The following is a 14,132-nucleotide window of genomic DNA, read 5'->3' as shown; positions in this document are numbered from 1 at the left end:
TCCGGGCTGGTGTAGCATGTTAACAGAGTAGCCAGGGTGCTTCTTTGTCCCAAGCTGGGAGTTGTGCTGGTTGGAGGTGTGGGAGGCGGAGGTGCTGAGGTGGGTCTCCCACCTAGATGGGAGACTGTTTACCTGTATCCCTGGTGGCCAGAGAGCCTGGCCCTGGCTGGCGGTGTAGGCCCCCTGCTGGCTCTGCTGCGGGCTGCCTTGGTGCTGGCCTCTGGTCCAGCCCCGACGCTCCTCCTAGATTTCCTAGCCTCGTCCTCTGGCCTGTTTGGATAGAGCAGGAGTCTTGAAAGGCAAGGATGGAAAATGAGTGCCGTGAAAAGAACTTCTAATTCCATTTTCTCACAAACCACTCAAAGTCCCCTAGTACACATGGCATTGCCTGTGGTGTCCTGGAAGGCATGTGTGTACCTGTGTGTGTGCGGCTTTAATGGTTCTGTGTGTGTGTGACTGCTGTGGCAGTGTGTATGTGTGTGTATGTGTGGATGCTATGGCTCTGTGCATGGCTGCTGTGGCAGTGTGTGTGTGTGTGTGTGTGTGTGTGTGTGTGCGTGTGTGTGTGTGGTTGTGTATTTCCCTTCTGGCCTGCCCAAAGGAAGGAGGCTGATTCTGAGGCCATGCTTGCTGCAGCCCTGGGAAGCCGGAGCTGGAGGGGGCAGGAAGAGGCCACAGGGGCCAGGCTGGGCTGGGGTGGAGGGCGCTCCACACATAGCACTGTGTACAGGAGACAGGGGTCACAACAAGCCAAGAACAAAGGCCTGGGGCTCCAGCTCCTTGAAAGTCCAGGGCTGTGACCTGGAGGGACCAGAGGGTGTCAGGCGACCCTCACTGTGTACAGTGCCCTTAGCTGCAGGTGGAGGCCAAAGGACGTGCCCAGGACGTGGCGCTGGTCCAGCCCCAGCCGGAACACTCAGTGGTCCGGAAGTTCCCTGGCCCCTGGGCATTTGTTTTGCTAAGTGACCACCTCCCTTTTCTGGTCCTTCCAGCTCCTGGACAATCGTAGGGGTGGCTGCTCTCATCCTGCTCCTGGTGGCCCTGCTGGCTCGCGTCCTCGTCAAACGAAAGCCGCCCAGGGACCCGCTCTTTTATGGTGTGTATCTCTGTACCCCCCGCCCTCCCCAAACCCTGGCCAGTGGCCCATGCCCGGTGTGACTCCCCTACCCTGGCCTTGGCACTCATTTCTCCTTGGCTGTGCACCTGCTGGGTCTTGCTGTGGACAGTGGCCGGAAGTGGAGGGTGTTTCAGGCCCATCCCCTGACCCCCCTGTACTCCCGGGGGGTGGGGTACCCTGGAGAGGATTCCCACCAGGGTCAGACAAGCCTCAGGCCTCCAGCTGGCAGCAAGCTTCAGGTCCTGACCTCTGGCCTTGGCTCTGGGACCAGACTCTTTCCTGTGTTTCTGGTGTTGTCAAGTTGCTGTGTGCAGGCCCCTCCCCTTACAGTCTGGCACAGATGTTAATTGGATGGTGACCCCTGTCTGTATGATTTTGTATATAAAATAGGAAAAGAATAAAGGGAGGGGACTTCAAAAAGTTGGTAGCCAGTGGAATGAATAGACCAATATATTGCTGGAATGAAAAAACATTACCCAATAAAATGGGTTTATTCTTAAAAAGTTCACGGAAGCTGCATGTGGTGGCTGTGTGTGGATTTCACATTTTTTTTTTTTTTCGCACCAAAAAGTCCACAGACTCTGAAATCTCCCTCTTACAACCATGGTGGAGGGAGGTGGAGGGGATGAAGGGACAATACCCCATGAGTGTGTGTATACTGGGGGGCAAGATGCTGGCTCAGAGAGGTTCAACAGTGCCCCAAGGTCTCAGTGGCCTTGACTCTGAAGCCTACCCCCTGTCCTGGCACGTGCCACCTGTGGCCTTTGAGTGCCTCCTGTAGCTGGTGCCAGGCACTGTCTCTGGCAGCCATGGTTGATTTTCCCCATTCTCCAGGGCTGTGAGGTAGGGTCTGGGACCGTGCCCCGGGGCCCCTTGCTCCCTGACTGAGCGACTGGCCTCTCTCCAGAGCGTGTCCTCACACAGCACAGAGAACTGAGTGGACGGGAAAAGCCATGCCCCTCAGTGATGGCCCTGCTGCCTGGCACCTGCGTCTCACGGTCAGAACCAAGCTGAGGGCCTGCCACCTCTGGCATGGGAGCACTGTCGGCCTTGGGAGGGCCTGGGCACAGGTGGGCCAGAGGTGCTGAGTCCTGAGCTCCCTCCTTCCCCTGGAGGTGAGGGGAAGTGTGCGCCTCCCCTCTGTGTTCCCAGATAGCTGGCCGAGTAGCCGTGCCCACTGGCACCTGCCACCTGCAGTGGACTGTCCCTCACCTCCTTCCTGCTACTCCTGGGAGTTTTCCCACAAGCAGGGCCCTCCCGTGTAGCACTGGCCTCCCATCTCAGAACGCTGGTTCCTGTCTCAGTGGACAGCTTTGCTTCCAGTCCAGCTCCTTTACCAATGCGCCTGGGAAGCTGCAGAGGAGGGCCCCTACCGAGGTGGCTCAGATGGAGCTCCTGACTCCAGCCAGCCTGGGGCAGCTCCAGCAGTCACTTGGGAAATGAACCAGTGAATGGAAGATCTCTTTTTTTCTAGCACTCTGCTTTTCAAAGAAATAAGTGAATCTTTTAAGAGGGAGAAAAAAGCAAGATGGATATCAGAAAGTGATGTTGTTGGGGTTGGTGCTGTGGTGTAAAGCGTAAAGTTATTGCTTGTGAGGCTGGCATCCCATTGGGGCACCGGTTTGAGCCTCAGATGCTCCAATTCTTTTTTTTTTTAAAAAGATTTATTTTTTTTTATTGGAAAGGCAGATATACAGAGAGGAGAGACAGAGAGGAAGATCTTCCTTCCGATGATTCACTCCCCAAGTGAGTGCAACGGCCGATGCTATGCCGATCCGAAGCCAGGAGCCTGTTCCACATCTCCCACGCGGGTGCAGGGTCCCAAAGCTTTGGGCCATCCTCGACTGCTTTCCCGGGCCACAGGCAGGGAGCTGGAAGGGAAGCGGGGCTGCCGGGATAGAACCGGTGCCCATATGGGATCCCGGGCATGCAAGGCGAGGACCTTAACCACTGCGCCACCGCACCGGGCCCAGATGCTCCAATTCTGAACCAGTTCCCTGCTGATACACCTGGGAAAGCAGAGGAGGATAGACCAAGTGCTTAGGACCCTGCACCCTTGTGGAAGGCCCGGAAGAAGCAAGAGCTCCCAGCTTCTGACGGGCCTAGCTCCGGCCTTTACAACCATTTGGGGAGTGAACCAGCAAGTGGAAGATCTTTCTCTCTGTCTCTTTCTCTCTTTTTAACTGCCTTTCCAATGAATCAGTACATCTTTTTCTGACAGACAACAGCCATCCCTGTGCTGCACACCTCGGTAGATACCCAGGGAAGGCCTTGGTACATGTGGGCCTCGCCCTTGCCCGGGAACCCCATGCATGCCGGGTTCCTCCACATGCATGGCTGTGGACGCTGGCTGAGGCCAACCTCCCTTCCCGAGAGGCAGCCTCCCTTTCTGGGCCTTCTCTCAGTGGCCATGTGATTTCCCACTGTCCAAACCTGCTGCACAGCCCACAGTACGTAGATGCCCATTTCTCCTCACTTAAAGTACAGCTTGCTCCTCCAGCTGGCAGGTGCTGGGTCCTGTTGCCCACCGTTTCCTGTTTGACTCACACTGCTGCTGGTAGCATGGCTTCCGTTCTGGAATCTCCTAAGGGCCATTCCGTGTCTATTTTTTTAAAAGATTATTTTATTGGAAAGACAGATTTATAAAGAGATAGATCATTCGTCCACTGGTTCACCCCCTAAACGCCCACAACAGCCGAGGCTGGGCCAGGCTGAAGCCAGGAGCCCTAACTTCTTCCAGATCTTCCACATGTACTTGGGCCATCCATCGCACCTTTTCCCAGACTGTTAGCAAGGCACTGGATTGGAAGTAGAGCAGCCAGGACATGAGCTGGTGCCCCTGGCAGATGCCGGCACTGCAGGCGGCAGCTTAGCTCACCACTGCACAGTGCTGGCCTGAACTCCTGGTTTTTAAACTGGTGTCTCTTTTCCTAGTGTATGCAGTGTTCGGATTTACCAGTGTGGTGAACCTCATCATCGGACTAGAGCAAGATGGAATCATCGATGGCTTCATGACTTACTACCTGAGAGAGGTATGGGGCTGTGCTGGGAGGGATCGGCACCTGGGCACGGGTGTCCCCCACGAGAGCATGGACAGGGGCGGGTCACAGCATTGCATTTGCTGCCGTGGCCTCGGGCCACCCAGCCCCAAGGTGCCATGGCATCCCAGGGCCTTGCTTGCCTCAGGTGTTCAGCCCCTGCAGCTCCACCTGCCTCATGACCTGCTTCTGTTTGACTCCTACTTAAGGTAAATGAGGAACTGGAGATGGATTTAGGATTTGTGTGTCTGGTAATACTTATTCAGATAACCTAAGTAAGTCTTAAATTTGTTAGGTGCCCAACATAGCGAAGGCACTCAGCGGGACTTGTACCACCCCCTCACCCCTTCCCCCACCCCATACACGTAGGTGCAACTTGTAGCAGGTAGCAAGCCTGACACCAGAGAGAGAAAGAGAGAGAGATATCTTCCATCTGCTTGTTTGTTCTCTGAATGCCCATAGTAGTTGGGGCTGGGCCAAGGCCTAAATCAGGAGCCAGGTGCTCCATCCAGGTCTCCTGTGTGGATGCAGGGACCCAAGCACTTGGGCCGGTTCCTGCTGCCTCCCGGGTGTGAACTAGTGGGAAGCTGGACTGGAAGCAGAGGCGGGCCTTAATCCCTGGTGATGGAGGATTTTCAGTCAGGGCAGGTTGGCTGTCAGAGAAGGGGGATGTGTTGTGTGACCAGGACGTAGCATGGAGAAGCCAGCTTGAGCAGACAGTCCACGGCTGCAGGCTGTAGATGAGCACCACTTCCGGCCACCCCAGCAGGGGGAGGGCACCCAGGGAAAAGGCACAGGTGGGTAGAGGCTGCGGTGAAGCGAGCGTCCCACCTTCCCTGAAATGCATCGCTGTGGGGAGGAGGGGCAGGGATGGGGAAGCAGTGTGGAGGTCACCTGGGGATGCCCAGGGTCTCGGGGATTTGGGGGTTTCCTCCTGCAAAACGCTGTGGGTCCATTCCCTTGGGACCAGGGAGCCCAAAGCAGAAGGGGAGGAGCCCCTGAAGTGGAAGGTGCCAGGGGGTGGGGTAGGTGAAGGGAAAAGCCTCAGAGTGGGGGTCTGTGCAGGGGCGATTTGGGGAAGCAGCAGCGGCTGGGAGATCTGGGGGTGGAGCCGATCAAGGCCAGCACTAAGCATTGAGCAGGTGAGTAGGATGAAGGGGGCGGATCCAGCAGCACCCTGGTCTGGGTGCTGGGAGATCTGGGCTGGATCCAGCGCCAGCAGCTTTGGGAGGTTGCAGAGTAGAGACCACCTGGATCTCTGCCTTGTGGTAGGAAGTGATGGCAAGGCCAGGAGGTGAGAGGGGACCGGAGCTCACCTGGACTTGTGGCTGGGGTTCCGTGGGGAATGCTCAGGGACTGAGAAGGGGGATATCCTGGGCGACATCACAGATGGGATCTGCCGGAACCGTGTAGGTGACCCGGGGTTGGCATGGGCAGACTGAATGTGGAGGGGAGGGGAGGCTGGTGGACTGAGATTGTAGGGTGGAGGTTGGATGAGTGTGAGGGGCTGGGGACGCCGACCCACAGAGCGTGGTGCGAGAGACTGATGAGCAACAAAGTCAGGTGGGGATTTCTGGGCAGAGCTGGGGCACGGGCTTGGTGGCTGTTGCTGCCTGCCCTGCTGTGACGGTCACTCCATCTGGTCAGTAGGATTTAGCAGTCACACTCCCAGGGTGAAGTCTGGTTTGACCTTGTGCTCTTCCATGTTGGGGAGGAATTTGGGAATCCTGGGCCGTGGCGGGGGGGGGTGGGGGGGCGGAGAGGGGGCACGTGGGCTGAGCCAGGAGGGTAGGAAGGTGGGCAGAAGGAGGAAAGAGACCAGATGGGGCTAGAAGGACACCAACTATGCGGGCAGATCTGCCGGCACTTCCCAGCAGCCCCCACCTGCAGCCGTGACCGCAGGGGGAAGGGAGACACTGCCCGCCCCGCAGTCTCATGGTCATCAGGAGAAGACGGGCTCCTGGTGGTACAGGCCACAATATCTCACCTCCGGGAGCCCAGGCATGCCTATCCTCCCAGGCTGTTGGAAGGGGCACGAGGGGGGTCATTGTACAGCTCTGTGCGTGCGTCCACACACAGCGGTTTCTTCACGGAACTCACAGAAAATGGAATTAAAAGCTGAGTTTGGGATGACAGTACGTGTGACCTCGTGGTTAGGATGCCCATGTCCCACACCCAAGTGCCTAGGTTTGATTCCTGGCTCCGGGCTTCTGCAAATGCAGACCCTGAGAGGCAGCTCATGGCAGAGAGCTGGATGGAGGCGGGGAAGGGTGGGTACCAGTAGGTGGATGGGAGCTCTCTGTCTCCAGGTCTATGTCTGTCTGCCAATCGGATTAATTAACTGATTCAGTAAACGCATGTCGGAGCCTTGCTTCCAGTGCACTTGTCTGGCGTCTTCCTCAGGGTGAACCGTACCTGAACACCGCCTACGGCCACATGATCTGCTACTGGGACGGCTCAGCCCATTACCTGATGTACCTAGTGATGGTGGCCGCCATCGCCTGGGAGTAAGTCACTCGCCCATCATCCTGAGTGCTTGCGCCGAGCAGCAGGTGTGGAAGGGCAGCTGCGAGAAGAGCTGGCTTGGCCGAGAACACTGGTTCCATGGCTCCATTCCCCCTGCCTCTTTCAGGCAATGGCTCAGGTGTGGGGTCTACCCCCGCTAACCCAGGGACTGCAGCCTAACTGGCCGGCTGTGGCTCCGTTCTCCCAGCACTGCCCTCCTCTCCCTCCTACCATCCTCCAATGCTCAGGAACTCTGCTTGCCTCTGGCTCATTCTGGTCCGCTCTGGGGGCACACTGGGGGCCAGGCCAGCCAGCACAGAGCATCTACTTCCGCCACCCTGTCCAGGTTCACGTGAATTTCCAGAGCCTGCTCTAGAGCGCGCGGTCTGGGTGGGGATTACAAGGACTCCAAGCTGAAGGGACTGTTGTCAGTGTTGGCCCCCCAGGATGGGTTATGTTTAGCAGATCCTTTAGCATGTGGGGACATGCGTCACACGGTGTCTTCACGTTGGGGCCTTGGCAGCCCTGCTTTGACATCGGAGGAAGTCCGCTGCTCACATTTGACGGGGCTCCTCCCCACTTCCCTGTCTTGGGACCTTCCTCAGCTCTTCTGGCTGTGAGTTTCATCCACAGTTGAGGTGTGAACACTGCAGTGTGTGGCCGCCACCACTTCCTGTTCACATGGCTGTCGGATGGAGATGAGGCTTCGTCCCCAGGGGTCCTGGCAATGTTCCCAGTTGCAGAAGTTTCAGTTCAGGAGCTTTGCTAAATCCTGAGGGTCGCCTTTGTGTCTTTTATGCTTACGGAACTACCTGAAGATTGTTGTGTCTTTCAGGGAAGGTTACAGAACCGTCGGCCTGTATTGGGTTGGCTCTATTCTCATGAGCATTGTTGTGTTTGTGCCTGGAAACATTGTAGGTAAGATGATTCTTCACTGACTTTTAAAAATTTTATTGGAAAGGCAGATATACAGAGTGAAAGAGGGACAAAGATCTTCCATCTACTGGTTCACTTCCCTAATGGCCACAATGGCTAGAGATGAACCAATCTGAAGCCAGGAGCCAGGAGTTTCTTCTGGGTCTCCCATGCAGGTGCAGGGTCCCAAGGCTTTGGGCCGTCCTGTATGGCTTTCCCAGGCCACAAACAGGGAGCTGGATGGGAAGTGGAGCAGATGGGACATGAACTGGCATCCGTATGGGATCCCTGCACTTGGAGGTAGAGTGGAGGATTAGTCAGTTGAGCCATTGTGCTGGCCCTGGCGAATTTCTTCCCATAAACAAACAAACAAACAAATAAATAACAGAGGCACTGACTGGGTTACAATGGAAACGGGAGATTCCCAAGCTTACCTATAAAAACCTGTCTTGCAGAATTAGTCTTTCTGTTTGCCTCCTCAACCTCACCTTCTAAGAAGCCTTTCTTGAGTGGTTTTTTAGAAATGTGTGTTGAACAGGGTCAACTGTCAGATTTCTTAGAAGGACCCAGAAGGTTTGAGTAGAGTGTTGGTCTCCCAAGATGTAGCTGGAAATGAAAGACTCGTGAAGGCCCCAGTCTGAGAGGTGACTGATGCCCATGAGGGCGCTGTTAAGTTCTGAAGCTGAGGCATGCCTGTTAATGTTGACGCCTGAAGGCTTAACCCGGGCTTTTATTTCTGCTTCATCACAGATCTTGCCTGGTTGTTTTAGTCTTATATGACTTGGGATGGGGGGAGGGGAGGGTCACTTGTGTTTCCATGTGCTTCTGGTCAACTTTTGACTTTCTCATTTCTCTTTCTCACATAGGGAAGTATGGATCCCGAATTTGCCCTGCTTTTTTCTTAAGCATACCATACACTTGTCTTCCCATCTGGGCTGGCTTCAGAATTTACAATCAGCCAGGAGAGCCTTGTAATTACCCCTCCAAGGTGATTTGATCACGTCTGAATGTGATGCCTTCTCAGATCTGCCGGGCTCACCCCCATCCACTGAAGCGTCTGCCCTGTGACCCCGGCACGCCTGCGGCATGCTTCACAGCCAAGTCAAGGGAGCCGTGGAGGCCATGGGGGTCTGAGTCTGGAGGCACCTGCTTCAAGGTGTCTCCACAGGGGGAGAGGCTATGCTTTTTGGGAACCTCCTGTGCCCCTGGGTCATGCTGACTGTCACCTTCAGACCCTGTCTCAGTCCACAGTCTGCGGTGGGTGGTATGCTATTCAGGACCCGGATGCGCAGTGCCTGGGCACTGCCCTGGGAGCAGGCTAGAGACAGGACGCTGTCCACTGCAGGCTCTGTGGCTGAGGCTCCGGCCTCTGGAAAGGGCAGGCCCATGGAGACCGGCCCTGGGTATCTTCTGGGATGCCTCCCTGCTGTTCACAGCCAAGGTGGTCAGAGTGAACAAGCCATGGCCTGACAAGTGCTTCGAGAGGGGCTCGGCCTCCAGCTAAGTGACATCTCTCCAAGTTTGACTTCCTTTCATTGGTGGCTGGTCCTAGGCCAGGGTCTTTTCAGCAAAACACACACATAGGAAGCCAAGAGAGAGAGATCTTCCATCCGCCTGTTCATTCCACAAATGGCCGCAGTGGCCAGAGTGGAACCTGCCCAAAGCCAGGAGCCAGGAGCTTCTTCCATTTCTCCCATATGACTACAGGGTCTCAAGCACTTAGACCATCCTCAGTTTCTTTCTCAGGCCATAAGCAGGGAACTGGATCAAAAGTGGAGAAGCTGGGACATGAACTGCACCTGTATGGAATGCTGGCACTGCAGGTGGCAGCTCAGTGTGCTATACCACAGCTCTGGCCCCTCCAACAAATGTGTAAGAATGTAAAAAAGTGCTTTTAATAGAGGCAGATGTTGAGGGCAAAAAGAACAAATATAAGCCTTGTTTCATCCACTAAGTTTTAGTTTTGTGAAAAAAAATCATGACTGTGTGAGTGTATTTTTATACACAGGCCCAGGAAAACATTTCAACTATTAGTGGCATAGCAGGTTGCTGCATCACTTTTTCAGATTGTACTTTGCAAATGAGCGCACTTAAATTTATAATCCTCCAAGTGGCATTGAGGAAGAAATAATATCTCCTAGAGATAGGGGGCAAGGGACGCCATCTCTTCCTTCCCTTTGATGAGGGAAGTGGGACTGGAGGGAGGCCACACTTGCCCTGAAGTCCCCGGGCTAGCGAGACAGGCTGCGAATCATGACTCCTGTTGCCATCTGTCACAGTGACATCTGACATCTTGGTAGATTCCAGCACTAGAGCCTGCAGTCTAACCACGCCCTCTGTTTCAGGTTGTGCAAGAAGCACAAGCGAAGGACCTGCTGCGAAGACCGCTGGACCTCGTGCTGGTCGCATGTCTCCTACTGGCCACTGGCTTCTGTCTCTTCAGAGGCCTGGTGAGGCAGCCTCATGCCCTGTTCCCTGGGACCTGCTCCCTGCCGCTCTCCTGCCTGGGCCTGGGGTTGGGGCTTGCTCATCTCACAATGCCCCCTTAGGCTTGTCTCTGCCCAGAACTCTGCTTCACTTAGTGAGTGCAGCTGGAGAGGTAGCCATCACAGCCTCAGGATTCCAGCGTCAGCATTTTGGGTGACAGCACCCATGCGACCTTGGGTGTAGGCAGTGGGCAATGGGACTGAGGCAGGGGGAAGAAGGAGGGAGGCAGACCCACAGTGTGTGTCTGTGCAAGGTCCGTGCCAAAGTTGCTCTTGCAGAGGCCACCTTGAACACAGGGAGCTCGAGGCTCTGGGCGATGTTTGGCTGCAGCCCATTCATGTTCAGAGTACGGGGCATTTCATTTTTTTTTTTCTGTTTTCCCTCTTCTCTGCATTTAAAGAAAAGACCTGGAGACCAGGGAGTTGGGGTCTGGCTGACCTACAGAGCTGGATGTGGCTGTCTCTTCACCCTGAATTCTTTTGTGTTCTTAGATCGCCTTGGACTGCCCGGCTGAGTTCTGCCGGCTGTACACTCAGTTCCAAGAGCCCTACCTCAAGGACCCCGCCGCGTACCCCAAGATTCAGGTCAGCCTGGGCTGCGGCCCAACATTTTCTTCTAATAGAATTTTCCCCCTTAAACAACAGCAGCATCAGGACAGCTGGGTCCTCTGGCTAACTGTAAATCGCCTGCCCTTTCCCATTAGATGTTGGCGTACCTGTTCTATTCTGTCCCGTACTTTGTGATGGCGCTGTACGGCTTGCTGGTTCCTGGCTGCTCCTGGATGCCTGACCTCACGCTGCTGCACGCTGGAGGCGTTGCGCAGGTATGAGGCCAGCTCCCTAGGGAAGATTCCCTGGTGGGCCAGCTGTGGGCTGATGTGGGATGTGTGTACTTGCCTAGCTCAGCGTGGAGGGGGAGGCTGTTACCCAGACATGGGAGCGAGCAGTCCCTTAGGAAGAGGCCTTTGTGCCTTGGCATTTTACTTAAGTCTCTGCTAGGGGAGAGGGATGGTAGGGCATCTGGTAGATATCACAGCCCTGGTGGTAAGTGTCCCTGGTTGTCGCCTAGGACGGCTGCCCACTCTAGGGTGCTTGCACTGTCACGGTGGCCATCTCAAGGTCAAACCCTCAGAATTCCATTTTGCTATGAGACCCACAGAGCCAGGGCAACTGATTTAAAAAATACTTCTGTTCCTGCCAAGCGAGGCCCTTCATGTCGCGCCATCCGCCCCCCCTTCCCGGCCAGCACTTCGCCAGGTCCCCATCTCTGTGACACCCTGCCTCCTGGAATTGGTGTGGAATTGTCTGTGGTGTTACCACGCTAAGCACAAAAGTGACACTTAGCCAACAGTCTGCTCTTCTGGCCAAGGACATGAAGTGATGTTATCTCCTTTTAGAAAAGATAGGATAGTATGTCTTTTAATTCTATCTTTCTGTATGGTTATTTACTCGAGTATATAAACACACCCTCGATTTTGCAGAGTTGAAAAACACCACATTTATGGGGGAAGGCAGATTTGAATTCAATCCTTCCGATCTGAGACAGTTCACAGTAAAGTTAGGTAAATATCAAATTCATGGTAAAATTAACATCGGCGGTGTGGATGGACTTGAGGGAATGGGTCCAGTTCTTTCGAAGGGACCTAGGAAGGTCCCTTTTTGCATGCCGCCACCGAACCCCTGGTGCCTCAGCCAGCGTTGGGGTTTTTGTTCCTCTTTAGCCCCTACTTCCGGTCGAAAACAGCACTTGAGCCTCCCTACAACTCCCCTTCTTCTTGTTCTTTCTATTCTGTTTGTATGCATTACCCTCTCCCCCCTAGTCCCATCTCTAGGTCTGGCCACTTGTCCGCAGATTAATTCCCAAATCCATCCATTTTCTCCCAGCTCCACTGCACTGGCCTGAGTTTACACAGGGTGGAAGGTGTGGGGTGATGGTGGTGGGCACCCATATTGTTTCGCTCTGTGCCCTGTTGCCGTCATGCCCAGTGGCTTCCCACAATTGAACTTCATTTTTTATGCCTTCAGAGTTTGTATGGGGTGGTTTTCAGGGGTCTCGCCTGGCACCGAGGCACCAGCATGGGGACTGGTGATGCCGCAGGAGGCACACAGTTGGATGAATTCCTGGATTCTTTCTCTGTCGCTGCCCACTGGAAGCAGAGGCTCAGCACGGCCTGAGGCTGTGGCTACTGCATGAGACTAGCAAAGGGACATGGCGTGGCACTGCAGTGCCCCCATTTCTTCTGCTGCATGTCCCCAGGCTCCATGTGGCTAGCTGCAGCGGAGCGCTGTGGGTGAAGATGCTGTAGTGTGGCACGGGGCAGCTGCGACCCTTCGGTGCCAGGGGAGGAGGCACAGGCATGTGTGCTGAGTGCTGAGCTGGGCTTTGCGGGCCTGAGTCTCTCCAGGAAGTATAGCAGGAAGCATTTAGGTTTGGGAGGGAGCAGCTCAGGGGGTACAGTCAGTCCTGGCTTTTGTTGGCCTACCACCCCAGCTCTGTTCTCTTGTCTTTCCAGCTCAGGGGGACTCGCATCTCTGACCAGCCTTGCTTTATTATAGATGTTTATTTTATTTAATTTTAAAGGTTTATTAATTTTACTTGAAAGATAGATTTACAGAAAAGGAGATACAGAGATCTATTTGGTTCACTCCCCAAATGGCCAAACTGGCTAGAGCTGAGCTGATACAAAGCCAGGAGCTGGGAGTTTCTTTCAGGTCTCCTTTGTGAGTGCATGGCCTGAGTACTTGGGCCATCCTCTGCTGCTCTCCCAGGCTGTAAGCAGGGAACTGGATGGGAAGTGGAGCAGCCAGGATGCCAGTGCTACAGGGCAGAGGTTTAGCCTGTTGAGCAACTGCACTGACACCCTTATAGATTTTCTTTGAGAAAGATACACAAGCAAGATCTCCAGATGGCCAATAGGTGATGGTGGGCCAGGCCAAAAGCAGGAGCCAAGAAGTCAGTGTATGTCTCCCACATGGGTGGCAGCAACCCAGCAAATTGAGCTGTCACCTGCCCTACCTCCCAGGGTGCACAGGAGCAGAAAGCTGGAATGGGAGCAGAGCTGGGGCTGGAGCCCGGACACTTATGGGTGAGCTCCAGCCCTGACATCCCAAGCAGCATCTTCTAGATGCTGAGCCAGATACCAGCCCCGTCATCCAGTTTTGGCTCACCCTGTGCTGGCTGCCAGGACAGCAAGAGTGTTGTTAGCAAGGAGGCTGGCCAAAGAGTTCCCTCGTGGGGTTTGGTCTAGACTCAGGACACAACTGGAAAATTAGGCAAAACAGCCTAAGACACGGCTTGTCCTGCGGCCAGAGTCAGAAGTTAGGCTCAGGAAGGTTCCGGCTCAGGAGCTGATAGGTGTATGAGTTGGCTGTAGGAAGGAGAGCCCAATTCTGCCAGTGGAACCCTTGTGGAAGACAGTGGGGACTGCAGACGGTGGCAAGGCCCTGCAGGGACTCCTGGGCACAGCTGGAAGCTCCTCTCTCCTGCCAGTAAGATACCCAGTGCCAGGGCCTGAGGCTCAGGGCCAGATCCTGTCAGCGTCACAAAGCTGTTTGTCCCAACCCACGGGTGAGGGTGGCCTCAGTCAAGAGCCAGGTGTCTTGCTATCCCAGGAGCCTTTGGCTGGGCTCTAATTGACTTGTAGTATTTAGCCTAAAGGAAAAAAAGCAGAAATGCATATACTCAGAATTCCAAATTCCAGGCATGTGGTTTGCTTTGGGAAGGAGTTTTATCTTGGGAGAGCATCTGACCCATCTGTCCCAGAAGGGGACCCTCACAATCCTCACCAGCACCCCGTGGGCTCATACTGCCATTCCCGAGAAACCTTGTGCATCCACAATCTGACCAACTTCATGAGCACCTGCTCCATGGAAAGACAGCAGTCCCAGGACCCATACAATTTAAGAAAAACAGAATCTTTGAAAAAGTTTTGGATCAGTTTAGGTAGGTGGAAGAAGACCCATACCCTGAATGTGGATGCTAAGAGTTTGCCAGGACTGAACGTTATGTTTTCCACCTTCAGAAATCAAAAGAGCAATCAAAATGTAAAAAATAGAATGCTGAAACACAGG

The 14,132-nt window shown here is 54.5% G+C and overlaps 1 protein-coding gene across 6 annotated transcripts in view; it reads left to right on the top strand.

The window, feature by feature from the left end:
* TM6SF1 (transmembrane 6 superfamily member 1) overlaps nucleotides 1-14,132 on the top strand; it is a 64,765-nt gene that overhangs the window by 39,783 nt on the left and 10,850 nt on the right. For 4 of the 6 annotated variants that reach the window (XM_040969873.1, XM_040969876.1, XM_040969871.1 and 1 more), the window contains 8 exons: nucleotides 993-1,096; nucleotides 4,052-4,149; nucleotides 6,559-6,662; nucleotides 7,496-7,578; nucleotides 8,442-8,563; nucleotides 9,921-10,025; nucleotides 10,554-10,646; nucleotides 10,766-10,885. In XM_040969873.1, the coding sequence (XP_040825807.1) occupies nucleotides 993-1,096; nucleotides 4,052-4,149; nucleotides 6,559-6,662; nucleotides 7,496-7,578; nucleotides 8,442-8,563; nucleotides 9,921-10,025; nucleotides 10,554-10,646; nucleotides 10,766-10,885 (829 nt within the window). The remainder of the gene's footprint in view (nucleotides 1-992; nucleotides 1,097-4,051; nucleotides 4,150-6,558; nucleotides 6,663-7,495; nucleotides 7,579-8,441; nucleotides 8,564-9,920; nucleotides 10,026-10,553; nucleotides 10,647-10,765; nucleotides 10,886-14,132) is intronic. The other 2 variants (XM_040969874.1, XM_040969872.1) reach the window with 2 other exon arrangements.

Source organism: Ochotona curzoniae, unplaced genomic scaffold (assembly GCF_017591425.1).
Source record: "Ochotona curzoniae isolate NIBS_2020 unplaced genomic scaffold, NIBS_Ocur_1.0 scaffold_4701, whole genome shotgun sequence".
Taxonomy (NCBI): Eukaryota; Metazoa; Chordata; class Mammalia; order Lagomorpha; family Ochotonidae; genus Ochotona; species Ochotona curzoniae.
Note: the sequence above shows the minus strand (reverse complement) of the source record. Positions and strands in the feature narration are given on the sequence as shown.